Source organism: Sesamum indicum, linkage group LG7 (assembly GCF_026168435.1).
Source record: "Sesamum indicum cultivar Baizhima isolate 11 linkage group LG7, ASM2616843v1, whole genome shotgun sequence".
In the NCBI taxonomy this organism is placed as follows: domain Eukaryota; kingdom Viridiplantae; phylum Streptophyta; class Magnoliopsida; order Lamiales; family Pedaliaceae; genus Sesamum; species Sesamum indicum.
Genome location: NC_142663.1, coordinates 2,361,869 through 2,388,477, shown reverse-complemented (window position 1 = coordinate 2,388,477; position 26,609 = coordinate 2,361,869). Strand labels below are relative to the sequence as shown.

The 26,609-nt window shown below is 37.3% G+C and overlaps 1 protein-coding gene across 1 annotated transcript; it reads left to right on the top strand.

Moving 5' to 3' along the window:
• Positions 1 to 12,540: 12,540 nt before the first annotated feature.
• Positions 12,541 to 12,921, top strand: LOC148787455 (uncharacterized). The gene has a single exon (XM_088882367.1). It carries the CDS (start codon positions 12,541 to 12,543, stop codon positions 12,919 to 12,921), a length of 381 nt encoding a protein of 126 aa, XP_088738493.1.
• The last annotated feature ends 13,688 nt before the right edge of the window (positions 12,922 to 26,609 follow it).

Genomic DNA, 26,609 nt, shown 5'->3' with positions numbered 1-26,609 from the left:
GAAAGGCCCTTGGATACATTTATATATATTGGATGGATTTATGAAATGTTTCTGTCAAATTGATTGCTTACAGATTGCAATATGCAAGTTGAATTCCATCAGTTTGATTAAGTGATGTATCAAACTGTTTTACTGGAAAAACAAGTGCAGCAGGGGGTGGTGCAGATATCAATCACCACAGTTCAAACATCTTCATGTGATTGACTTCATTTTCTAATATACCTTGTGAGTCTTGAAAACCATGCATCACTTCTTTTACCTAATTCCCTTTGTAAACTATATATTCGTTTGCATCATTTTTGTCATGGAACTCATTCTCACTTGGTTGGTGTTAGCCTGTTACCTCTCAAGCTTCATATCTGCTTTATGGAAAGAGGCAACTTTCTGCATCCAAGTCATCTAATAAACTTTGCTGCTGTTTTTTCATTTTGTTATCACTCATACAGAGAATCTCTCTTACTTGGCCATTAAAAAAGAATTAAGTATTTTTATTTTTTCATCTGTCATCCCAATAATTGCATGAACTATGATGATATGTTAATCTCCATCTCTTTGTCTTCTTACATATTTAAGGCCCTATTTATTTTCTTTCTATAATTAAAACCTCAAGTTGGATCCAACACAAACAAAAATATATATGAATAAATGTTAGTTATTTTATTCTTATCCCAACATTCGCAATTTGCAATTTTTTTCGGTACTTTCATTAAGATATTGAACAATTCCTAAAATTATGAGGAAAGACATATAAATAAATATATATATATACTGATCACCAACTGCAAACAACTTGGCATATTTTCTCACCAAGATAAGAAATAATTACAAATTTTAATTTCATCCCTTTGGAAGAAAAATGGATCATGTCTATGGATTTTTTGGTGAGGCTGATTCTTAATATTTTCTAAGCTTAATTGTTTCTTCATCACTTCTTGTTTAATTAAATATAAAAAGTCAAAAAATAAAATAAATAATTTATCAAAATTGAGAAAATAAAATAGTATTAAATATACATGAATACAAAATTATTGATAATGAGCAAATTTAAAAACTATGGAAGGTAAATTGAGGAGCAGCCACGATTTTTTACGATTTGCTGGGCTATGTGGTGGGATAAGAACAAAATGGTTATGGAACCCAAATTACAGCACCGTTGTATGTGGTGAAAAACGCATTTGTGTGGCACCGTCAATTTCAAGAGACGAAGGCAAGGGATTAAATAATTTTATTGCCTTCTCCTCTTGATATTGATGGAGCCACACAAACGCCTCTTGCACCATACACAATGGGTCCTACAATTTGGATTTCATAACCATATAGCCCAGCAATTCGTAAGGAACCTCGACGACTACTCAATATTCAGCAACTCAAAACAACCTAAAATCCCATCAGCAGGGGCCCCCATCCACGCCAACAGATGCTACGACGGCAGATTCGAGAGTGCCCAAATTAATCTAGCAATAGAACAATCGTGAAGCGAAGCAATACAACAATTTACCCTCCTATGATTTTTAAACTGAAGTAATTTAATTGTGAACATATATTAATTTCAACTATATCTATGTAAAAATTTTATAATTTAATCTCATGATTTAAAATAATAATAATAATAATAATAGTAATAATAATAATTATTATTATTATTATTATAATAATAATAATAATATAGTAGTAATACAAAAAGTCAAAAATAAAAAACCCATCACTTTCTCTCTCTTGTTCTCGTTTCTTCTTCCTCTTTCTCTCTTTCTGTTTCTTCTCCATTTTTTCTCCTCTCTCAATTCTTCCCCAAATCCATCTCTTGGATCCCTAACCCCAAACTCACGGCAACAAAGACGGCAGGTCGGCAACGAGGACGGCGACGAGTACGGCAACGAGTACGGCTTCCATCTTTCTCCTCTCATTTCTTCCCAAAACCCATCTCTTAGAACCCTAGCCCCAAACTCACGGCAACAAGGACGGTAAGTCGGCAACAAGGACGGAGACGAGTATGGCTTCCAGGTAATCTTTATTTCTCTGTTGCATTTTACTTATTCTTCTTTTTCTTGGGTTTGGGTGTGTTTTTAGCACATCTTGTTTAATTCTTTTTCTTGAGTTTGGGTGTGTTTTCAATGGACAATGATTTGTTTAATTCTTGTTGTTGTTGTTTGCTTTTGTAAGAGTTATAATGTTGTATGGAAGACCATTATCGATTAGCAAAATTTCTGAAAAATTTTGTATGTAATGTTGTAAAATTCCTCTCCTTCCCGCCTCCATTCTGCTGCAATTTCTGGAACAAATTCGCGAGCTCGAGCTCGAGCTCGACAGCTCAAACTCGAACTCGACAAATCGAGCTCGAGTTTGAACTCGAGTTCGGAATCACAGAGTCGAGCTCGAGCTCGACTCGTTGCCAGCCCTAGCCTAATCAGATTGTTAAAATTTTAATCAGATCATTAGATATTACTAAATTGAAAAAATTCTATATCCGATGAAGTTTTGGACATATTTGTTATGCAAGTACTGAGATAACATATCTGATACAAAATCAATGGGGTTAAAAATGATGAACTGTCCATTAGACCATGTGATTTTAGATCAAATCACTAGATATATTCACATATGAAAAGTATTGTTATGCGTTTAAATTTGGAATTTATTAGTGTCCCGGATGTTGACATATTGCAACCGGCAAGTGAACGAGGAATCTGTGGACATATTTAGGAACGGTTTTAGAACTTATAAGAACGTTTTTTGTTAATCATTCTAGGAACGGATAGTTTATACATTTATGCATGATTTTATTTAAATTCATCTTAGGAACGATCAAATATTTGAAAATCGTTCCTAAGTTTGATTTTCCCTCCACTTTTCATTTGGGGTGAAATTAAATCTTTTGGAATTTTTTTTTTGGTACAGTTAGAATAAATTGATGTTCCTAAATTTTGTCCCTCATTTTTTCTATAGGATATTGTAATGTATTAGGAATGTTTTTTTTAAGTGCGTTCAAAGTTGGAACAATGTTTGGAACAATTTGTTTGTTTTTGGACCGTTCCTAATTAGAAAAATATTATTTTTTATTTTAAAAAATAATTTTATTTGTGTGAGAACATTATTTTGCAAATTATCCACAAAATACACTCGAAAAACATTCCAATTTGTAGCGAATTTTGGAACGATTTTTAAAACACATTACTTCTTAAGTAAAACTCATAATTTGGAACGATTATTGGCATAATTGATTAAGTGTGTACTAAAATCGTTCCAAATTGTACTTTATTTTGAAAAATATTTTGTAACTGTCATCTTTTGGACATCAATTGTCACACATATAGGAACGGTCATTGCAAGACCGTCCCTAATTCTAATAATCTGTTTTAAATAGAGTTCCAAACATTAACTGTTACTATTTTGGAACGGTCTTTGGAATGGATTTTGTAACTGTTAGTTTGGAACACATGTTGGAACGGTTTGGCCGTCCCAATATTATAACCTCGAAAAAAATGTGGATCATGACGTCGTCATCTATCAATATGCATTGTTCATGTGTTCCAAAGCCTGTTCCAATATGGATCCAACACAAACAAAAATGTATATGAATAAAATGTTAGTTATTTTATTCTTATCCCAACATTCGCAGTTTGCAATTTTTTTCGATACTTTCATTAAGATATTGAACAATTCCTAAAATTATGAGGAAAGACATATAAATAAATATATATATACTGATCACCAACTGCAAACAACTTGACATATTTTAATTTCATCCCTTTGGAAGAAAAATGGATTATGTCTTTATGGATTTTTTGGTGAAGGTGATTCTTAATATTTTCTAAGCTTAATTGTTTCTTGATCACTTCTTGTTTAATTAAATATAAAAAGTCAAAAAGTAAAATAAATAATTTATCAAAATTGAGATAATAAAATAGTGTATGGGCTTAGATTATTCAATTGGATTAAATGAATCTTTAGACTTAGTTGCCTAAAATTACTTTAATCAACTATTTTCCAATGGACGTTGGTTGGGTTTGATTTAATTTGATTAAATCATGCCCGGTGCATACTTGAAGTTACTTGAAGTCCAAGCCCATTTGAAGGAGGTTGGAGCAAGTCAAGTAGGAGTTGGAACTCCTCACCATAATGAACATGATGGAGTACTTATTTCATCATGATTGAAGGTTATATGCATGTATGTATATAGGTTGCCTAGAGTGTACTTTTGTATATTACATACAATTGAATTCAAAATTCAATAACTATCAAGTTTGCCTACAAGGCAATCTATACACAACATCCATATAATCTCCAACCATGATGAAATAACCACTCCATCATGTTCATCATAGTGAGGATTTTCAACTCCTTGACTTGCTCCAACCTCCCTCAAATGGGTTTAGACTTCAAATATGAATCGGGCTTGAATTGATTAAATTAAATTAACCCCAACCAAAGTTCATTGGACAATAATTAATTGAATTACTTTTAGCCCAACTAAGTCCAAATATTCATCTAATCCAATTAAATGAATCTAAGCCAATTGATCAATCAATTCGTTAAGCAAAACCTAATAAATTAATCCAATTAATTTAAAGGTGTTAAGTCCAAAATTAATTAATCCAATTAATTAATTCTTGAGCCATCCATCAAATGAATTATTAAATAAATGACCAATCATTTATATATTCTCCTTAAATTAGTCTAATCGAATTAAGTTAATTTGTTTCTTCTCTAATTAATTCTAAATTAATTCATTTCTTGAATTAATTTCAAATTTATTCCACCAATTTCATAGTAATTTGTGTGTGACTTTTTAGGTTCACTCTTAGCTAGACTTGGGCATTGTGTCCAACACAAATAATTAATTAAATCTAATCTAATTAATTATTTCCAATTAATCATTAATTGGAAATGTCCGTCACCATGGGTAACAGTCTAGCAACGGTCTATGGCACTAGAGACTAGGTGAATATTGGTGTGAACATTTAGAGCTTGTTTGGTTTAGTTTTCAGTGAGATTTTTTCCACTTTTCACTATTTGAGTAGGTGGGAATTTATTTGGTCAAGCCATTTTTAGTGAGAATGCATTCCCATTTTAATTCTCAATTTCAAATTTATATAGGTCACATGGGCTTGTCATAGTTGTCTTTCTGTCATATCAAAAATACATATATATATATTCAACATTCTCACAACTATATACCTCTATTTGGAAACAACTAATCCAAACATATTCTCAGTTTTCGCACAAAAATTAATAAAGCATTTCTACACATTTTCAAATGTTGGAAACTGAAAATGAAAATGAAAACACAACCAAATGGGCTTTTAGGCTCTCGAGTTCCATATAGGTAAGGTCCTTCCATCGACCATCTCCCGGCCTTAGTTTAGTGAATGGAATTGGACGTCGGTTTCCCTCTTGGACCAAGCAACTATGCTGAATACTTGAGATGTGCTTACTCTATTTATCGACAAAGAAAATTATTTTCTATTCGACCAATCGCTATGGACATAGACTTAGAGAGTGTAAACCATCTCAGAGCGCATAGGAGATATATCAATCATATATTGATAGGGGACGGGTTTATCTTGAAATCCACCATCCTTAATACATACTCCGACTACACTGGACAAGGCTTATAACGACCACATCGAAGACACTATCATCTCGCGCCAGATCCAAGATATAGCTATCATATGCATGCGACTGCCATGATTCCTCAAATCTAAGGATTAATCTTGTATTATCGGAGTCGAGAATTCAAGTCATACCGATCAAGCCTCCAAAGCTTCCATATGATGATTCTTGAGTCAGTAAGCGGTATCATAAAAATATGTAAATTAAAAATAAAACGTAATAAAAACATAATTCCAAGGAGTGTACCCTTAGAGTTCCTGAGTGTTCGATGTAGTTAGTAATAACACTAATAAAAATTAAACGGGGCTAATGGTAAAACAAAAATGAGAGGTACAAAAAAATTATAAATCAAGTATTACCTCTTTGATTAATTTACTTCGAGACTTCTTTGTTTGATCCGTATACGCAAGACTGTAACATAGAAGCCCTCTAAAGATGCGTCCACAGCACACCGAAATTAGGAATCCCTCAACTCAATTTGCTAAGTAGAAGAATTGGGAAGAAAAAGACACCAAGTGTGCTTCAGAGGAGGGGGCGGCCAAGTGGATTTCTTAGGGTAGGAAATTAATTTTGTTGTGTGTTATATATTCATTAGTCATTCCAAATAATTAATATACATATATACCTTGTATGGATGTACTATAATGTGTTTAGGTTCATTCTACCATGCATAAGGTAATAAATCATTTATTTCAAATAAAAGGTGACTAATATGGCACTTTCCAAAAGTGAAATTGTTAGTCAATAATTCCTTTCCTAGAATTTTTCCATCAACTTAATTAGGGGGTGCTTCTGCTGATTTTATTTAAAATAAAATACAAGGCCCAAATAATTTTAATTAAATCCCACATAATTAAGTCGATGATATATTTAATTCAATTAAATATATGAGACAATAAGCCTTTATTATTTGATAAGTCAAACTTATTAAATAATAAGGGCAAGCCCAATATAAATTAATCCTATTAATTTATTCTTGGGCTCCTCCATCCAATGGATCCCTCTCATTTATAAGTAATCCAATTACGTATGGAATTAATTCCTCATCCCTTCTTGGTGATTTGTGTGTGACATTTTAGGTTCACCTTTCAAGTAGACTTTCGCTAGTGTCAAGCACTATTATTATTTAAATCTAATTTAATTAATAATTATCGATCAACCATTGATGAAGAAAGTCTGTCATCATGGGTGGTCGTCTAGCAATGATCCATGACACTAGAGACTAGGCGAATATCCATGTGAACTTCTAGGCTCCCGAGTCTATACGGGTACGGTCCTTCTATCTACCGTCTCTCGGCCTTAGTTTAGGATATGAAATTAGATGTTGGTTCCATCCTAGAATAGGCGTCTATGCTTAATACTTGATATCGTATTACGCTAAATTGCTTGACATAGGAACCTCTTTTCCTATTCGAGCAATGACTGTGGTCACAGGTTTGTAGAGCGCACATGCATCTCCAAGTGCATAGGAGGTACCTCTGTCACGTTTTGACATGGGATGAATCCTCTTCTTGGAACTCACTGTCCTCGCTAGATGCTTTGACTGTAGTGGACAAGGCTTACAATGACCATGTATGGGACACGATCACCTCTTGCACAAATCCAAAATACAGTCATCTCATGCACGTGACTGCCGTGATTCCCCAAGTCGAAGGAATACTCTCGTACTATCGGAGCTGGGGATTCGAGTCATACTGATCAAGTCTCCAAGGCTTCCATATGACGATCCCCGCAAATCAGTTTAGTCAATTCAATACCTAGCCAATCGACCCACTTAGATCGCATAGACGTCCCACATCTGTGGTCGATGAAACACGACATTTATTGAACAAAAGGGACTCTTAATGCAATTCTTCATACGACACTCAAAGCCCATTCTCGAGGTACTCGACTTGGAACATTTCAAACCCAACCCTCGGCAGTTGGTTTCATGACCCTCATCCAATGCACAGTCCAACTGTTGCACGGTTGTAAAAGTGGTCTAATTCGCTTTGTTGTGATGTTTTAAAGAAATACAACGAACGTGTAATGAGCGCAATAAATGAAATGCCAATAGCGAATGCTCATTTTATATACTGAATAATATTACATAGAATCGAGTTGTTGTTAGAATAGATTACATATACACCAATCTAATTCTCTTTTGGTCACATATTCTAACATGTCCCCGTCATGGGACTGCACCTATATATATAGAGGGGGTGTTCCCTCCTGCTGGGGGTCTAGACACTACCTTTATTCTAAAAAAAAGTGGTGAAATATCTGGAGATAAGGCAAGATTCGATCTTATATTCAACTAATTGGCTCACAACCACACGTCTTTGCCTAGGAGGGGACCCCTTTCATGCTAGAACTTCTATTTTGTGAGGAGTCCCTTCTAGGTTTAGGAGTCTTAGGTTTTGGGGGTGCCTTCCTTCTTTTGGGTTGTCCTAGTTGCTGGGGGCTCCTCCTAGAGCTGATGCGGTGCAATGTGGATGCTGACCTAGGAATTGATGAGGTACGTTTAGGAGAGTGAGATGTCATGTGGGAAAGTAGGCTGCCACGTGTATGGGCCTTTTAGGCCGAATATGTCTAGAGCTTGATCGAGTTCGAGTAGGAGTATGCCTTGAATTTTCTCCCTTTGCCAATCTGATTTCTGGGGGACGCCCCTCAAGGCCGCCTATCAAGTGTTCTTGGGTCTGCATGACTTGGGCCTCCTAGGATGTTGTGGACCTCTTGTTTCTTTCTTCTTTTTTTTGATCACTTGGATCTCTTTAGGCTAATTTATTTTTATGCACATTAATACAAATCATGCATGGCATAGATATGTACAAAAGTGTTTTTTTTTTTTTTTGTAACAAAATTGAGTAAAATATTTCAATACTATTGTTGTTTCTCACCAACTTTAATTTATATTTTTAATAAACTCAAAATTAAAATTATTTTTTTCCTCTTTCGCCATACTCCATATTTCTTTCTTTTTATGGATTCTTTGTTTTTCATCGTTCACACCACAACTATTTCTTTATACTATTGTTTTTTTACTTCAACTCACACCATAATTCTCTTTTATACATTCACGAAAATTGTGTTCCAAGATAACTAATGTATATGAAAATACCTTCAACAAGATAATTATTTCAATTAAAATCGTAGAATTTTTGTTGTGGAAAAATAATTTTTTGTCATTTAATAATATTAAAATTATCATTTGATTTATCGATAATCTTTTTCTTTTCTTTTTTTATTTCATAATGAACTAATATTGAAATACGTATTATTATTTCAATATTGAAATGCGTGTATTTGACAATATACTCAAAACCTGCATCATAGAGATGGACTCTCCTAAAACTCTCTCTTCTCTCACACACACTAGCACACCTACACTCTCACACACTTCAACCCTCACGCACGGCACTCTTAGAGACGATGGTGAAGCTGAGGAGGAGGACTCTAGTGAGGCCGCTTTAGGAGGCGAGTTCCATCAGGGAGAGGATGAAATTGGTTTCTTGATTACTGTTGCGACTGACCGCCGCGAAAACACCCCAGGCGAGCTTGGAAACGACAATAATTGGGTCATCCTTGCAACTGAGGAGCACCATGTTCCTGCCGTTCGAATATTGTCGCCTATTGGCTCGGATGACGTTTGTTCTTCTTTCGAAGTTGTACAATTCTTGACACTGGTGAATAGGATTGTTGATGATGGAGATGTTGCCTCCCTAACGGCGCTGGAAACTTTTAAAAAGAAGTGGGAATTGCGATATGGTCCAATTTGGTTGTGCCATGTTTTGGCAGTGTGTTTGGCGCGAGGATTGCGCATGGCTCGCCGGCCCCCATACCAGCAAGACTTGGGTGCGACTTCGTCTCCACCAGCCCTTGCACCCGCTTCTCTGATTCCGTCATTTTCTGCTGTGCAGACAGTGAAAACGGATACTATTGTTGTGGTTGAGTCCCTGTCGATTTCTGTTTTAATGCCGGTGGTGGCCTATTCGATGATGGATGCTGCTGTGTCACCAGTCCATACACTATCGATGACAGAAACTATTTCTGCTGCGCTATCAATGATGATTGTTTCTGCTGCTGCTATTGTGCCACAACCTGTTATGCATCAGTGGTGGGTTTGCCTCCCATCACAGCTGCTGTACATGTGCAGCCCTTGACGCAGATCGGACTTTTTGTTGGTAACATTCCCCTTCATTTTTGCTTGAATATTCCTAATGTTAGTGACAAAATTGCAGATGCATTCCATAATTCGACCCGTAAAACTTTGTAATATGTGTCCCCATCGAAGCAAAATGAAGAGATTGTTATTCGTCCTACGTTGAAAACTATTAGAAAAAGGTTACGTCGATGGAATTCCACGGAGATTGGATATTTTCTGGGTAAACGTCCTTATTTCCATCACCTTAAAGACTACGTTAAATCCATATGGCCATTGTTGATTGATGTTACAATAACTTCAAATGGGTTTTTCTTCTTCCGATTTAAGACGACTGTGGCAATGGAGGAGATAATTGAGGGGGGCCCATGGTTGTTCCACGGACAACCCATAGTCTTGCAAAAGTAGGACCCAAGCATGGTGATGCGAAAGTTGAAACACACACAAGTCCCGATGTGGGTTCAATTTCAAAACCTGCCAATGGAATTGTAGACTAATGAGGGATTGAGTATGGTGGCAAGTGGAATAGGACGGCCGTTCTATCAGGATGCGATCACTAGAGCATGCACGAGATTGAATTTTGCTCGTGTGTGTGTTATGCTTGATGTTACTATGAAATTGCCAAAGTATCTTGTTGTCATGTCTTCGACTGAGGAGGGGGGGAAGTCGCATGTAAAGTTGATGAAGAATATGAGTGATTCCCTCCAAAATGCACCACTTGTATGAGTCTGGGACATGTAACGAATGATTGTGCAACCAATAAAGTTTCGAAGCCCTCGGTTTCAGTGTATGTTCAGCGTGCTCGGCCTCAAACAGTTGTGGCAACTTCGGTTTCACCATACTGCCTTCGCCTTCTCCGGAGGTTGAGGTGGCTATGGATGATAGCATGGGGGTCCCTAACACGGGAAATAGATGTGATAAAGGTAAGAAAATTCTGATGCATAATACTTTTGATGCACTAACCTATGCTTGCGTGTTTCTGGACTGATCAACTCACATTTCTTGGTGCTTTCAAGTGGTATTAGAGCCCAGTTTGATGTAGGGGTTATGATTTTATGTAAATAAGCATGATAATATGATTTTTAAGACTTTTGAAGCATGATATTTTTTTTTCTTGTTCTTGAATAATTATATGAGAAAATTAACTTATTTAATTTTTTCAATTTTGATTTTTAAGAAATACTTGTTTTTAATTTCACTTTAATGTGTGGAAATAAAAAGAAAATTGGTACTCTAGAAGTGGGCGAGAGCCTGTGCGCAGCCTGGCCAACGTGCGCACTGGAAGCCAGTGCGCGAGCAAGCCCGCGCGTGTAAGCAGTGGATACCACGTGCGCGTGTGGTGCGCACAGGCAGTGCGGCCATTGGGCTGCTGATGTAGTTGACGGCCGACGGCTGGGCCGTTTTTCACAATTTTTTTGGAAAAATATTAATTTTTGCTAGTTTAATTTGAATAAAATTGGATTTTTTCCAAAATTATATTTCTGCAATTAATTTGGTTGTTTTTGGTGTGCATTTGATGCACGGGGCTTCATCATCCCTTTGAATTGCAAATTTTAAGCTTGTTGTTTTCTACATATAATTGTTTGTCGTGGTATTGGATATCTCAATATTTTTCTGGGATATTCATTTTCTTGTTTAACATGATTAATTGTTATTATGTGCGAGAATGAATGTGAATGGATGATCACTGAGCCTAAAGCCGCATGTATGTCTTTTTATTTTTGTTGAGTGGCCCGTGTGCCCTTATGATTGTAATTTCTCCCTCCTTCTCATTTTAGCCTTGGAATAATAAGGCTAGCTATCTCCCTCCTCATGTACTCCCCCAACTTCTGATCGAGGTTTCTTTTTAAATTATAATGTGAGTAGTATAGGATATTTCTGGTGAGGTTTTTATTTTGAGCAAGCCTGTGGAGAAGAAGGTCGACAGATAAGGAGGTCCACGGAGAAGGTGGCACATGGAGGTATCACAAGACCCATCTATATGTTGATGGGTACTATATTTTGTAATAGCATAGGGCTACCTTAGACAGTCCTTATACTCACTGCGGGCTCAGTGGGTCGCATAGATTGGGCTCGTGATCATCCAACAAGTGTATGCTAGGTTTCACTGCAGGCAATACGTTAAATATTTGATATTTATGCATGCAATGTTAATATGTGATGAGGTCTTGGTGTAAAACATAATAATAACTCTCACTTGGTTGGACCAAGTTAAATATTAAGCCCAAAATGAACTTCGATCAAAATGATTTTGATCCGTCCAAGCCTTCCATCCACAAGAATATGGTGAGGAAGCTATCGATACCAAGTGTGGCCTCACGAGTCATGACACATTTGGGATAGAAGAAAGCTGGACCATTGTTGTGAATAAAGGAAGATGTTCACCATTTTTCTGTCTCACGAGTCGTGGGCGTGCGAGGAAAGAAAGGTGATTTGGTTGATGGGTTGGGCATAACACCGAGCAACATGATTCGCTTGGAGTCCTCGGATTCATAACCAGAGGTGAGACAAAAGATCTTGGGAATATCATGGAATGAGAATGGTATTAGATACCTCCCACGACGCTTTTGCCATGTGAATCATAAAAGCGGGACATAGAAATTCGCTTGTGGATCCCAATACACTAGGAAATGTTATTTTCCAAATCCTACTTGAGAGTGTTGGGCTTTTGTATAAACAGTGGGAGAGTTAAAGAGTAAAGACCAAGTCTTTAAACTTAAATTATAACATTACAATCATTTGCTGATTTCTGTTTAATTTTCTATTTTCTAGAAAATGTCTAAGAACCAATGATAATAGAGATTAACAAATTCAGTGGCACGAACTACAACGACTGGTTGCAAAATCTGAGGATTGTCCCAGATTTCGAGAACCAGGTCTATGTTTTGTACCAGCCACTCCCAATAGCCTTGCTGGAAGGGTCTTGGCCCGAAGAACGTGTCACGTTCGTGAAGTGGCTTGAGGACAACCACAGGGTCCGTAGTATCATTTTGGCTTTGATGTCCAATGACATCCAAAAGCAATATGATATGCTGGATGATGTTCGCTTGATAATGCTCCATACGAAGGAAGTTTATGCGGCTCCTGATAGGCATAGTAGATATGCCGCCAAAAGCATTCTACGCAACCAAGATGGCCAAAGGATCATCTGTACAAATTCACTGGGTTAAGATACTATCCCTAGTGGAGAAGCTCGAAGACCTTAAAGTTGGGCTTGACAATGATACGTACATAGACGTGATCCTTTAGTTACTTCCTCCGTCCTATGACCCCCACAAGTCTATGCCGGCAATATTGGTAGGAGAGGCTTCAACCTCCGAAGCGAAAGGCAAGAGGGCCTAAAGCTGGAAGAGGAAAAAGGGCAAGGGAAAAACTGTCACAGCCATTACTAGGGGCTCTGAGCGCCCCCAATTCTCCTGTGAGAATGGACAAAGAGAAAGGGAAAATTGGCGATTCTCAGTGGTCGAAGGCAAATGATGTCTGCCTACTCTACAAAAGAAAGGGGCATTGGAAGAAGGAGTTCCCACAACTACTCTCCAACCCAGGTATGTTTGTTATTGAAGTGAATATTACTAATTCTACTTCTTGGTGTTGGATACTGGATATGGAGCTCACATCTGTAATAACTTGCAGGTGTTGGAAAGAAGCAAAATATTAGTTGTACTTCCCATAGTGTATAATAATCTTCTGACCACATTGTTTTTTGTTGCGAGTAATTTGCAATGTCCACCTCTGAGTCTCTGACATATGGGTTTCATATACGTCCCCAGAAAATAAGTGGTTTTCTATTGGGTGATGGAGTAATTTGTGTAGGACATTCAAATTACTCTGTAAGCACTTCCAACCGGAACGGCCTATACCAATTTTTCTGCAGTATGAATACTCTCCTCCTTATATCAAAACTGAACCGTGCGGAGAGGGAAAAAAAAAGCATACAACCATCTAGGCTTCAATACATCCGGGCCGCTTCAAATAACCGGTCCGTATACGACTGTCCTCCACATTATATAACCAGAGGTCTTCCATCTCATCACAAATCCTATTCATCTTCTTTTTCGATTCTCTTTATTCTCCCACCACCGTAATCTTCTATAGTCCTTGAAATGCCTCGCCGCAAGTACCCCAATGGTCAATCGTGGTATTTTTACACACCCACCTGGACCAAGAGAGTCGACAACGCCTTCTGTATCTTTCTTCAAGTCAATGTGCTCATGGGCAGTCCACAGCCTAAGCCCTTTCCGCCCGGTAGCCATGCCTTCACATTCGCTGCCAAAGTTGTGAACGCGTATGCCGGCCGTGTCTGGTCTGAATCTTTCTTCAGATCCAGATTGAGCCTTCTACGGTTGCGATACGAAACTTTCAGTAAGTTGCTTCAGGAAACTGACATACAATGGAACAAACGGTTGAACAGGATGTCCGGTATAAAGGAACATTAGCGGCGGATCATACGGGTATGAGTTTTTTCATATGCTTTTCCAACCTTGTGTTTATTATTGAGTTGTACATTCCGGCTTCAGAAACTTTACCCTTTCGCAGGAAACCTCATTCGCTAAGGCTTACTACTACTTCGGCGAGCCGCATGGGATGAGCTGTAGGATATTTTCGGTGGACCCGAAGTTGCGCCTATGACTGGACACAGTGATGATGTAGATTCCTTCAGTTTGGATAGCTCCACCCGATCAGATGTAGAATAGTTGGGGATGAAAGCTGATTATGAGCCGGATAGTGAACCATTGTTTTTTCTACTCTTTGTCATGTTTGGCTTACAATGATGCTATCTTTATGTTCCGGCGTATACGCCGGTTTTAAATATTATTTTTTGGTATATTCACGCGTATTTTAACTATTTTTGGTACTCTGTTTTTGCCGCTTAATATTCTGTCAATGTAGTGTTGTCGACGGTCATTATCGGTGTTTATGTATTACATTTAATTATGCAATCGATTTGCCTTGTGCTGCAATCATAGACGAGTGGCTTCCATGTTGAGTTTGAAGAACTCACCTTCATCACGAGCATTCCGGAACTGCAGTTGCATAGTGCTTGAGCATCCCCAAGCACAACCGTGTTTTACCTCTTTACGTTTTATTTTTATTTGCTTTTGCTTCTATAGTAGCTGTTGACTAAGCGTGACTTGGCGCCATGTTCGAGTTGATGTGAACAGGTAGTAATTTTGTTAAGGATTACTTTTTCTGATTAGTTTTTGTATTATGTTTGTGTACTTCCTCTAACATTCTATACATTTAAGCCAAACACCTCTGTAATGTTTTAGTGTGAAGATTGAATGAAAGTACTTTCTAGTTTTTAAATAAAAAAAGGTGACTGATTTTCTGGTTTTGTATTTGTTTCTGATGACTTTGTACAATCCACCAGCCATCCACCTTTCGCTTTCTTCGGTTTGTGGTGACTCTATATCAGGGTATTGGTGGGACGATGATGCATGTTCACTGCATGAAACTAGCCCTATGTTTGCTTGCCTATTAATACACACCAAATGAATTTTTTTTTTTGGTGTACTAGAGTTCTACGGTGTACTTTAGTAACCAACGACATCACTACCTACCACTCCTGAAAGCCTTTTGAAGGCATTAAAAAGGCTTAACTTCGACAGTCCAAATACACTTTACCCGAGCACCGCCTGGTTTCCAATAACAATTATGTCATTACTAAATTTTGATGTAATGCACCGCCACCCTTTTTGCAATGCACTGTCTTCCCAAAATAATCAGATGGAGTATTACTGGTTACCACAATAAACTCAATTAACTGGTCCGATTTCAATGCATCTTAACACATGAAACGATGGTCCTCGAAAAAAGCTTGCCATAATTGCCTCACTCTGTTCCATGCCCACCCCATATACGAACAATCACGTAAGCACTTACTCTAAAAACCCTTGAATCAACACAATCTTCTGTCATTCATTATTTCCCACTCCTTTCCCTCCACCCAAATTTCTCGACACACAACCTCCTGCAACCTTCGAGATATCGAGATTCCCCTATGCCTCAACAGAAAATCCCCATGGCTCAGCACCGGTACTTCTATACTCTGACCTGGACCAAAGAGGTAGACGAAACATTTTGTAACTATTTGTATTATCACGCTCTAGTCGGTAGAAACCAGACCGACCCTATGAACCCAGATTACGGCTCATTGTGCACCGCTGCCCAGGGCATCCGGGAGTTCGCTGGCCGATCATGGAATTTGGATTTCTTCCGAGACAGGCTGAGCTTCCTGCGTCTGCGGTACGATACTTTTAGGAATGTGCTCGAAGAACCAGGCATCACTTGGAACCGACAAAGCAACAGAATGACCGGCGGGATGGCCCGGTGGAGGAATATCATACGGGTATTCTTTTAACAATTGCTTTGTCATACGCATTATGCAATTACCCGGACTTCTAATTTTATTTAAATTTTTATCGGCGTACAGAAGCATCCTTTCGCAAAGGCATACTTCTACTTCGGGGAGCCAAAGTGGGAGCAGTTGGAGAAAATTTTCAATGGCACTGCAATCACCCCTTTGCCAAGCAGTTCCATGGACATTGTTCAATACGACCGCAACGTTATTGAACCAGATGTGGTCTTCCTAGGGGAGAAACCAAGAATCGAGCCGGATGTGATAGCGTTGGTCACAAGTGATGACGAAATTTGATGGGTGAACCTGGTTGTAGCAAGTGCTTGTTCGTGGTCGTCATGTTCATTAGTGTAATTTTTTTTGGGATTTGTCGTAAGGGAATTTAAAACATTATGTGTCATCTGTTGTGGATCCAGTTGGGGACTCGCTTGCTGTTTTACATTTTCGTAATGCATTTCAACCCGTTTGCCTGTAACCACTTGGTTTTTAAATCATATGTAATGCAGAATTAAACCATCTATTCATACTTCTGTTTGACAGAGACTTGCATATTGCTCTGCTTCATTCTAGATCTCATGTTCTACCATATGATATTGAACGAGAATACAAGGATATAGAACATTATCTCCTACTGTTATGCATGCCCTTGACACTGCCATAGGATTTTAACACTTCCTTATGGATTTGGGTTGGCACAAACCGAATAGTAAAAGACAAATCTTCTGCTTTTTTTTTAGGAGTACTAAACAAAAAAACTTAAATGAAAACATTGAATGGGTGACTTCTTTGTTGCCCTTTACGTTCTTTCACTAATGCCAAAACCAGGTGTGGGCAGCCTTAACATTAAGGCTGCGCATGTCAGGTACTCATTTGGATTATATACAACACGCCAAATGAGTTATGTTGCAACAGGCTTTGCGTGAAAACAAGCGGATGCAGCCTTAGCAGGTTTTCTATGCGAGGTCAGTGATGGGTCACTCAACTTGACACATCACTAACTAAAACCAATTGAATAAATGGGGATGCAAGTTAATCAGGACCCAAAGGTCATTCAGTCAATGCCCAATGATGAGGACAAATGAAGGTGGAGGGCGGTTTTTGGTATAGAAGGATTGATGCCAATGGATTTTCAGTACAAGAGTATTTCTAAACAAAATCAACGCTCATTATAACATTTGTTTATTCCGATATGGTTAACAAGTTTATTCTGTAAGAACTTGGAATGGTTGAAGGATAGTGCAATGAATATGGCAAGATTCGAAGTTGGAAAGTATAACATGCATGGAATACGTAGTTGTTTTGTATATTAATTGCATGATTGGGGCAAATTCATGAAACTGTAATAAAGTCGTCCGTCCATCTTCAAAGGACGGAGCCGGATTTTGGAATAAAATGGCGGACGCATTGATGCACAAAAATTGCGCAAAGTACCGATGCATATAATCATATTGTGAAAAGAAATTATAGAGGCGGCTCGTGGGCCATACCTCTAGTAAATACGGTAATGCGTTCCATACTAATAAATGAAGCAACACCAACCTATGTAAATAACAAAGTGGTTCGATTGTGGAGAAATTATTGCAGGCTCTTTGAACCACCATTACTGCGTACAAAATGCCGAGACGAGAGCGTATGGGCCAGAGCCGTTACTTCTACAGTTCAAGTTGGACGCGGAAGATTGACGGCGTTTTCATCGACGCACTGGCACACCAGGCTTTCCTTGGCAGGCCCCAGTCGGAGCGGAGGCTGACAAATATGATGTCTTTGACCTACGCGGCCTAGCAGGTGAACAGGTTCGTCGGAAGAGAATGGCCGATGCATTTTTACAAAAAAAGGCTTCGCTCGTGAGGTTGCGATATGATATATTTAGAAAAGTGATTGCGGATCGAGGTATCACATGGAACGAGAACACAAATCGGATGAGTGGCAACAACGATGAGTGGAGGAGAATTTTCAGGGTATGTGTTGCAAGTTTCGTTTTTTTTTTTCATTGTCGCAGTACTACCATAGTATTAACGTTGTCAGATTTCCTGTTGTCGTGCGACGTCGTGTGCAAACTAGGCCACCCCATTCGCTAGGGTATACTGCTTCGCGGGTGAAAGACGGTGGTGGGAGTTGAAGGAGATATTTTGTGGAGATGAGATAACTACATCTGACGAAACCACGGATGAAGATGTCGAGGAGGGAAGCAAGCGCCATTCTGGGTCACATCACACGACGGAGCAAGTGGAAGGTGGGATTGAGGTTATAGATTTGACAATAACTTCGGAGGACGAATGATGGTGGCTGTTGAAGGGCGGATGACTGACGATAGTCGCTTCATTAGGAAGAAGGAAAATGGCGTAACCTATTTTCATTTACTCATACCGTAGTATGTACACTGAATTTTGTCCTTTACTAAGCTTTGTAATAGTTTAAACATTTTCATTCCCCAAAATCGGCAGTTGTAGGTGTTTGTAAGTTTTTTGGAATACAATTGCTGCGTATGATGCATTTTGCTTGTATTGATCTACTACGTTGCTTAAATTTTAAAATGTAATTAGTCAGTACACATGGATGGTGGTACCGTGTTAGTTCCACAATGTATTACCACATCACACAATGAGAGAACACCAAATACGAAAGAATTAAAAAAGTAAGCGTCTTTAAATCATGTGTGTTGCAGGCGAAAGAAAAGAGATTTTTCGCATAATACATTAGTCATATGCGTGTGTTGCACCAATATCCAAAATTTGTTCAATACATAACTTCCATGGGCAGAATAAACTTTGGAGTTAATAAGACAAAACATTAGGATGCCTAGTTTGTGCAATGTTTTACATGGTGTATACAGCAAAATGTCAAGAGTTAGTATAGCCATGCAACACGTTGGAGCCGAGCGCGACCTTAAATCTTGCCTGCGAGCATTAGATGAACGAACTTCACCCTAGAATCCCTTGTCAAGCCCAGGAAGAGCTCCATCTCCTTGGGATCCTTCACCAGCCGGTTTGCTACCATCAACTGTTCGTTCTCGTCAAAGCCTTCCAACTCTCTAACTTGCTGCAATATCACAGAACAATGTTAAGGGTCGCCAAATTCGCTTTCAAGCACCCTCGTCAACTTTCCCAAGCGCGCGTTAGCCGACTCGCAGAAGTTAGTGACCATTTCAACTAATTTAGGGATACCATCATACAAATAAGTGGATTTTCGCTTCTTTGAGGACGATCCACCCGTGCGTTTGGCAGCACTTGAGGAGTTCTGTGTGGGATCCACGCTGGCATTGAAAGACGAAACAGGTTCACCCTCCACCCTGTCTTCAGCTGGTTCCAGAATACATCCATCATCCCGCACATTACATTCGTGGGTTTCACCAATCTCCTCATCTCGGATGTCGTTGGCCTCCTTAAATGGATTAGCACTTCGTTCTCCAGTAGCACGATCCCGACCAAAAATTTCCCTCCAGGAAGGTAAAAATGGCCAAGTTTTATGCCTCATCCCCTTTGCGGATGGATCCATCTGTAACAGCATTATTGATGGAGGTAAGTATGTTAAACAAACGACCGAGTTAGGTTCATACCTTCACGTAATCATCCCAAACGGAATCTTCTTCAACCGTTACCATGTTCCGGCTGTCGTCCCAACCAAACCCAGACCTTGTAAGCATGGTGGTCAGTGTAGAGTAATGTTTTTTCCAGACGTGCAGTTTGGAAGTGATGTGAGGTTCGGCCTTAATATTAGAATGTGGGAAATGCTTCAGAATGTACGCCTCCAATTGTCCCAAATACCCATTCCTGAACCCATTCTCGCATTCTCAATAGATTACCACCAAATTCCTTAGTGCTGCAATAAGGCATTCTTCCTTCATTATTGTCCATGCTCGGCGTCTAGAAAGCCTATCGTGATTCCTACCACGATGGCGCGGCATACTGCTACCTTCATCAGATCCAACCTCCATATTCTGATTCAAGATAAAGTAGAAAAATGTGATTAGACAGGCACCATGGTATGTATCAGTAATAACCAAAAGTTATGAAAACAGTACAAGATGACACAAATGACGTTGGAATCGGACGAGTGCGAAAAACTCTGAAGAACTCTATGTAAACGAGTAACAATGTAAGGAGTAGAACGAAGCAACAAGTACGAAAAAACAGGATATAGAACACTACAACGAAGAAGTGTCTCCAATCTCGATACACCTAATGCCATTACGCTGACTTGATTACAGAAGAAAATTCAAATAACATCTTTGACTTGCGGGACTATGCAATAGACAGAAGGAAACCAAAGACAATCGTGAATATTGTATAATAATGGCTCATCAACGGTGGCTTCTCCACTCGTTGTACATGGACGTCGCCAGTGTATCCCTCCAATTGGTCCACGTTGGACTGGGCTCTATATTCCAGACTATTTCTGCGTCATTTTTCGTCTCTTCAACTCCTACGGTAGGCAACTCATCTTCCAACGGGTCATCAGGCATTTTCTGTCTTAGAAAGTTATGCAATAAGCAACAGGCCAATATAATTTGGGTTTGGACCTTGATGGAATAGAATGACTAACTCATTAAAATTCCCCAACGCATTTTAAGCAAACCAAAGGTACGCTCGATGACGTTACGAGCTGACGCGTGCTTAGATTGAAAAACTCCCGATGGTTCTGGGGTCCTCCTACTCTAGTGTCCCAATCTCGTAGATGGTAGCGAACACCTCTATACGAAGTCAGGAAGCCTTCGGCATTTGCGTATCCATTGTCACACAAGTAGTAATTCCCTGGGAAAGCATATACGAACATTATGTCATGTTTTTAAAAAATCGGAACCCGAATAATCATATACGCATACAAGAGGAATAGGAAAGCATTGTGGATGAAATTATAACCTGAGGATATTCTAAGACCACCCGGTCTGTGGACGGCATCGCTTAGTACGCGGCTATCAGCCGCACTACCCTCCCAGCCAGAAAGCACGTAAATAAACTGCATGTTTGGGTTGCAAACACCGAGAACATTGACAGAAACATGACCCTTGCAGGTTCGGTACCTTCCTTTTTCCTCTTCAGGTACGCGTATGTTAGTGAAAGTCTCATCCAATGCCCCAAGACATCCCTACAAGTAGTAATAAAATCGTCATTCGCAAATGGTATATAATATCCACAATCTACCGACCGGTAAAACAAGCCCAACGTTGTATGTGCATTTGGAATGAAATTAATAAATGAAAAAGTACCTTGAACCATTTCCACCGAGAGTCAACGCATTCGTCCGTAATTGGAGTTGGCCTGGCCAAGAGGACATTATACAACTTAATCATTGAACTCAGGACACGGTGAAAATGTTTGTGGATCGTGCGGCCGGAACGTATAAAATCATGCTTGACCACGCTATTCTTTTTGTGATGGAACACAATGCTAAGGAAAATCGCTACCTGCTCGGCGACACTTAGGTTTTTGGTCAGGGTCATACCACCTGAGTACTGAAGCATGTAGCACAGGCGTCCGAAAACATTGCGGTCCATACGGAGATTGCGAAGACATGTCGTTAGAAATGGAAACCAGCCTATGAAGATGGTGAATCTGGTCCGGGATCCTAGTACTCATGACGTAGGTTCTGGCCCGACGTAGACGTCGGCTAGGGTTTCGAGCAACAAGGTATTTGGTAACGTAAGAGAATATTTTCAAAGCGACGGCAAGCTCATCAATGATTTGTTGTACAATTATTAAACCCAATGTAACTCTTTTGAATGACCTCATCATAAGGAAGGAAAAAATTAAGCATCCGCCTCCGAAACTTTGGGTAAGAAGGTAAACAAATGAAAACAGGGTATGCCAACTGGATTTGTTGAAGTCCCACTTAAAAGAAAATAAAAATTCCATCATAAAGAAATGTTAAAGTGTGAATAGACGGTGCAGTAAACCCGAAATGGTTACAAAAAGAGACATGCAAATCTTTCAAAATTGGTAATAGGTAAAGAAATCTAGAGGGCTAAAAAGAGGACACCGAAGTCAGCCGATAAGAGGACACTATGGTGTAGAGGTAACAAACTTGAAAGAATGAAGTACATACCATACCACAACTTAATAAACGTTTCGAAGAAAATGTTTGTAGGGATGCGGTGAAGGGTTTCACAAGTACTCATCGTGAGATCCGGTAGTTCGCAAGAGAACCGTAGAGATATGCATAGAGTAGGACAGATCGTCGAGGGAACAACTTCGTCGGCAACTCCATTCCAGATTCTTTGCCGGAAAAAGAGAGAAAAAACTAATGTTAATCATAACAGAGAAATGAATGACTTTACAACAGAAAATGCGTTTCGAAAAAAAAAAAAAATGGAGGACCAACAAGTTGAATCTGAAAATAGAGATATACAGACAATGTCTCAGCCACATACAAGTCAACGGACGGGATTACAGACTTCGCCGGTGGGAAAACCGTGTGGTTGCAGAAGCACTCTTCCTGAGGAAAGTTTCAAAATGAGGTACACGTCGTTGGTGGGAAATGAAAACTGACAGAGAATTGAAGTCGGTAGGTGAGAGTGGGCAATTTCGTCATTTTTGGTGTAATTTTGACGATATAAAGGTAATTTCAGAAGGTGCAGGAATGTGGGATAACTTGACGGGATTCTAATCCAACCCCCATAGCCCGGATCAATATCCGGCGTTTTATCCAGCGCAGTACCGGGCCTAGCGCTTGTATACCGGGCTATGGCTTTCGCAAGTAAACGATGGGCAAACCCCGATAATGTCGAAAATCCTTGCTATTCCTCATCAGTAAACATGACCTTAAGGGACTAAAATGATAAAGTTGAATTTATTGACCATTTTACCCTTCAAAGAGTCAAAATTCGGCAACGTTTTCACCGAAAAATGATTAGAGGGACAAACTAAGACAAAAAGTAAAGCATAAGGATGCTAAAGTCAAGAATGAAGTTGAGGGATTGAAGTGTTTCAAAATGAAAACTTAAGGGACCAAATATAGTATTCACCCAATACAATATCACATTTGACTTCAAAATGTTATAGTTGGTTAATTGAATTACTAGATTTATTAGATTTAATCGTTACCATAGTTAATTTACTCAATTTTATAGGGCCTATTAACCAAATGCGTAATTATATGTATTGGTATTTAACTAAATTATACAGCAACGAGAAATTGATAGAAAACTCGTAGAAATATTTGAAAAGTATATTTAAGAAATATTATGGCTATTGAAAAAAAATACGAGACTTTTATAATAATTTAAGTTAGAAATTTTATTGAGAATATTAATTATAAACATATGAGGGGTTTGATAAAACGAACTCTGGTGAACAAATAGATGAATTAAATATATACTTGAGAGACTTAGAAAGTCTAATTATTTAAAAAAAAATGGAACGAAAAGTTGAATTTCGATATAAATAGAATATAAAAAGATTGGTGGAAAATATATGAAAATTATATAATATTGTATTCAAAATTTACGATATTTACAATGTATTGATTATATATACAACAATCTACTATAGGACATGAGGATAAAGAAGAGGGTTGAGTTGCTCCCTCTATTAAAGTAACAGCTTGAACTTTGAAGTAATTATAGTTAATTATGTTTATACGAATATAATATATTGATTGTTTATATACTTGATCGTAGATGTTGACTATTGGTCTGAATTACCTAGAGATCTATGAAATTATTATTGTGTATCTATCAATGGTGTTGTTGTATAGAAGTCAAATGAATAATTATGTGATATTATAATTTATTGCAGAATGAAATCATTTGAGAAAGTTCTTGACGAGGAAATAATTATAAAATAAAATTGAAATAGTGAAGTTAATGATGTTGATGTGTAACTTGGAATAAAAGATGGATTGCCAAACTTGGGGGGCATACTGCAATGGCTTTTGATGATATGATTAATGACAAGCTGTGTGTTGTCATTGATCAGTGGAGATAATGTGACATATCATACGAGTTGTGTGTTGTATGATATGAGTGATGATGGAATATAATACGAGCTATATGTTGTGTGGTATCAGTGATGATGAAGTATCATACAAGCTGTGTGTTGTGTGATATCGGAAAAAAAAAAAAAAGTATTGTGGTTGAGATGATGATAGCTGGCAAAGGCCATTGAGTGATGCACCTCAATTTGGTTAAACATGATCCTAAAAAAATAAACGATAACATCAAATATTATATCGTGGTTGAGGTTCGATTCTCGTATTAGTTTTGCATGGCTATGGGCATTGAGTACTTTGTGATTGGTGTTATCGCATGAAATTGGTCCTTTGTTGTACATAACATATGTGTGTATATATATATATACAAGCTAATTAGCTATGTTTACTGAGTTGACAACTCATTTTCTGCCACGTATTTCAGGATATAATTCGCAGTGACTCATCTAGCTAGAGCTTAAGCTAGTTCTCAGATTTGTAGGTGGATCAACAGTATCAATTTGAATAAGGAGTTCTAACTATATATTTACAAGAATATAAAACTATGACTGAATTGGTATCTCAAGTATTGTAATAGCTAGAAACACCACTTTTGTCTTTTCATATGTTATAATGAATAATACTCTACCAAGTTTTGATGAAGTATTTATTCGTTTGAGGTATATATAAAATATTGATTATATCATATGTCTTCGAACTGGGTGTCACAGTATTACTAATAGAAAAAATTATTTAAATATATTATTTGTATTATATTACTTATTGAGAAATTAAATAAATTAGATGAATTTTGTTTTGTTTATATTATATAATTCATTGTATAAAAAAAATTATGTTAAAGTATGTACCTAAATCTAAAATGATATTAGTTATTGAAATAATAAAAAAAAATAATTGATTGTATTCTTTGTATTATATAATTCATTTTAAATCAAAATCTATATTAAATTAATAAATTTAAAATGATATTGCTTGATAAAAAAATAAAAACTTAGTTGAGTGTATACTTTATATTGAACATCTTAACTAATATTTAGTTAAATGTATTCTTTGTATTATATAATTCATTTTAGATTAAAAAAAAACTATGTTAAATTACTAAATTTAAATTAATATTATTTATTAAAAAATAAAAATTTAAGTTGGACAAAACATGGCGGATTTGCTGGGCGGGGTGGGGTTTTGGTTGGGTACGGGTTCGGGGTTTACAAAGCGAGATGGATCTCGGGTCCAGGCAAACCTACCTCGTTGCAATCGCAATAATACACAATTTAGAAGAGAAATTAAAGATTTTATCACGTATTTGTACTTGATTATTGACCCGTCATGTTCAATCAGCCCAGTATCGGTTCACACGATTCACTAGTTGAACCATTGAGTTAAACAATTTTTATTTAAAAAAATAGTTTTGTTCCTCTTTCGATTTTCTGGTTTCAACTGGTCTGTTTTGTGGCCCAATTAATGATTCGAACGGTGCGATCATCTGAACCAGATCAAAATATTGGATCAAGGATACATATTAATTTTTATTTAAATTTTTTTTGTTAGTATTTAACAAATCCAATTAATTTTAATCAATTAAATATTTATTTGTTAAATAAATACAAATTTCAAAAATATTATATATAATTCTTTTAAATCACCTTTAATAAACCCGTAATCACATCAAATTCTAGAAAAGAGAAATGTAATTATGACTTTGATAATTTACGATGCTTCAAATCTGATTCTTGCATATTTCCCTATTTCTGGGGTCTGGTCTTTTGCTGTCTACTTCGTAGGATGCAATTGTTTCCCACTCCAACATATGTGTCATAAATGGCTGACAGGCCGGAGGAATAGCAACAAATGCTCCAACTCTACTGTCACTTCCAAAGTGCTTTGGGAGATTCAAAAGATAGCAACAAATCAAACTTTTCAAACTACACTTAATAAACAAACCTCTCTCACCAGCCTTCTCTACTCCCATTCTATTCCCTTTTTGCTGTTTTTCTTATTATAAATACTTCTTTTAAATAAAAGACAATTACATCGCTTTTAAATTATGAAATGAATATTATTATTTTGTTATTGTGGAACTTTTTTAAAAAATATATTTAGAAAAGATAAAAAAATTAAAATTAAGAAAATATTAGTTCATAAAAATATTTTAAAGCATTTTACAAAATATATAAAAAATTAAAATTACTAATAAAAAGTTATTTTCCTGAGTTCACTACAAAAATTGGATGAAATCATGGGAGTTAAAACAATAAATTTATTATTAGACAGACGTTAAGATTAAAAAATATTTATAATTTCTTATATAATAATAAATAACTTATAACTATGTCAAATGTCAGGAAGATGGTTGTTATTTGTCCTGTATTATTTATGAAGAGTTAAATGCCAAAAAAATTTGATGTATATATTCTTTGATAATTCTTTTAATTGAAAAACAAAAAAGTAATAAACCCCCTAAATTTTTAAAGAAAAGGGTTGTGATCCCCTAATGTAAAAGGTCATTTTTTTTGGGGGGGGGGGGAAACTTGTGAGATAACATGTCCTTTTTTATTATGATTCATGGAGAATTTT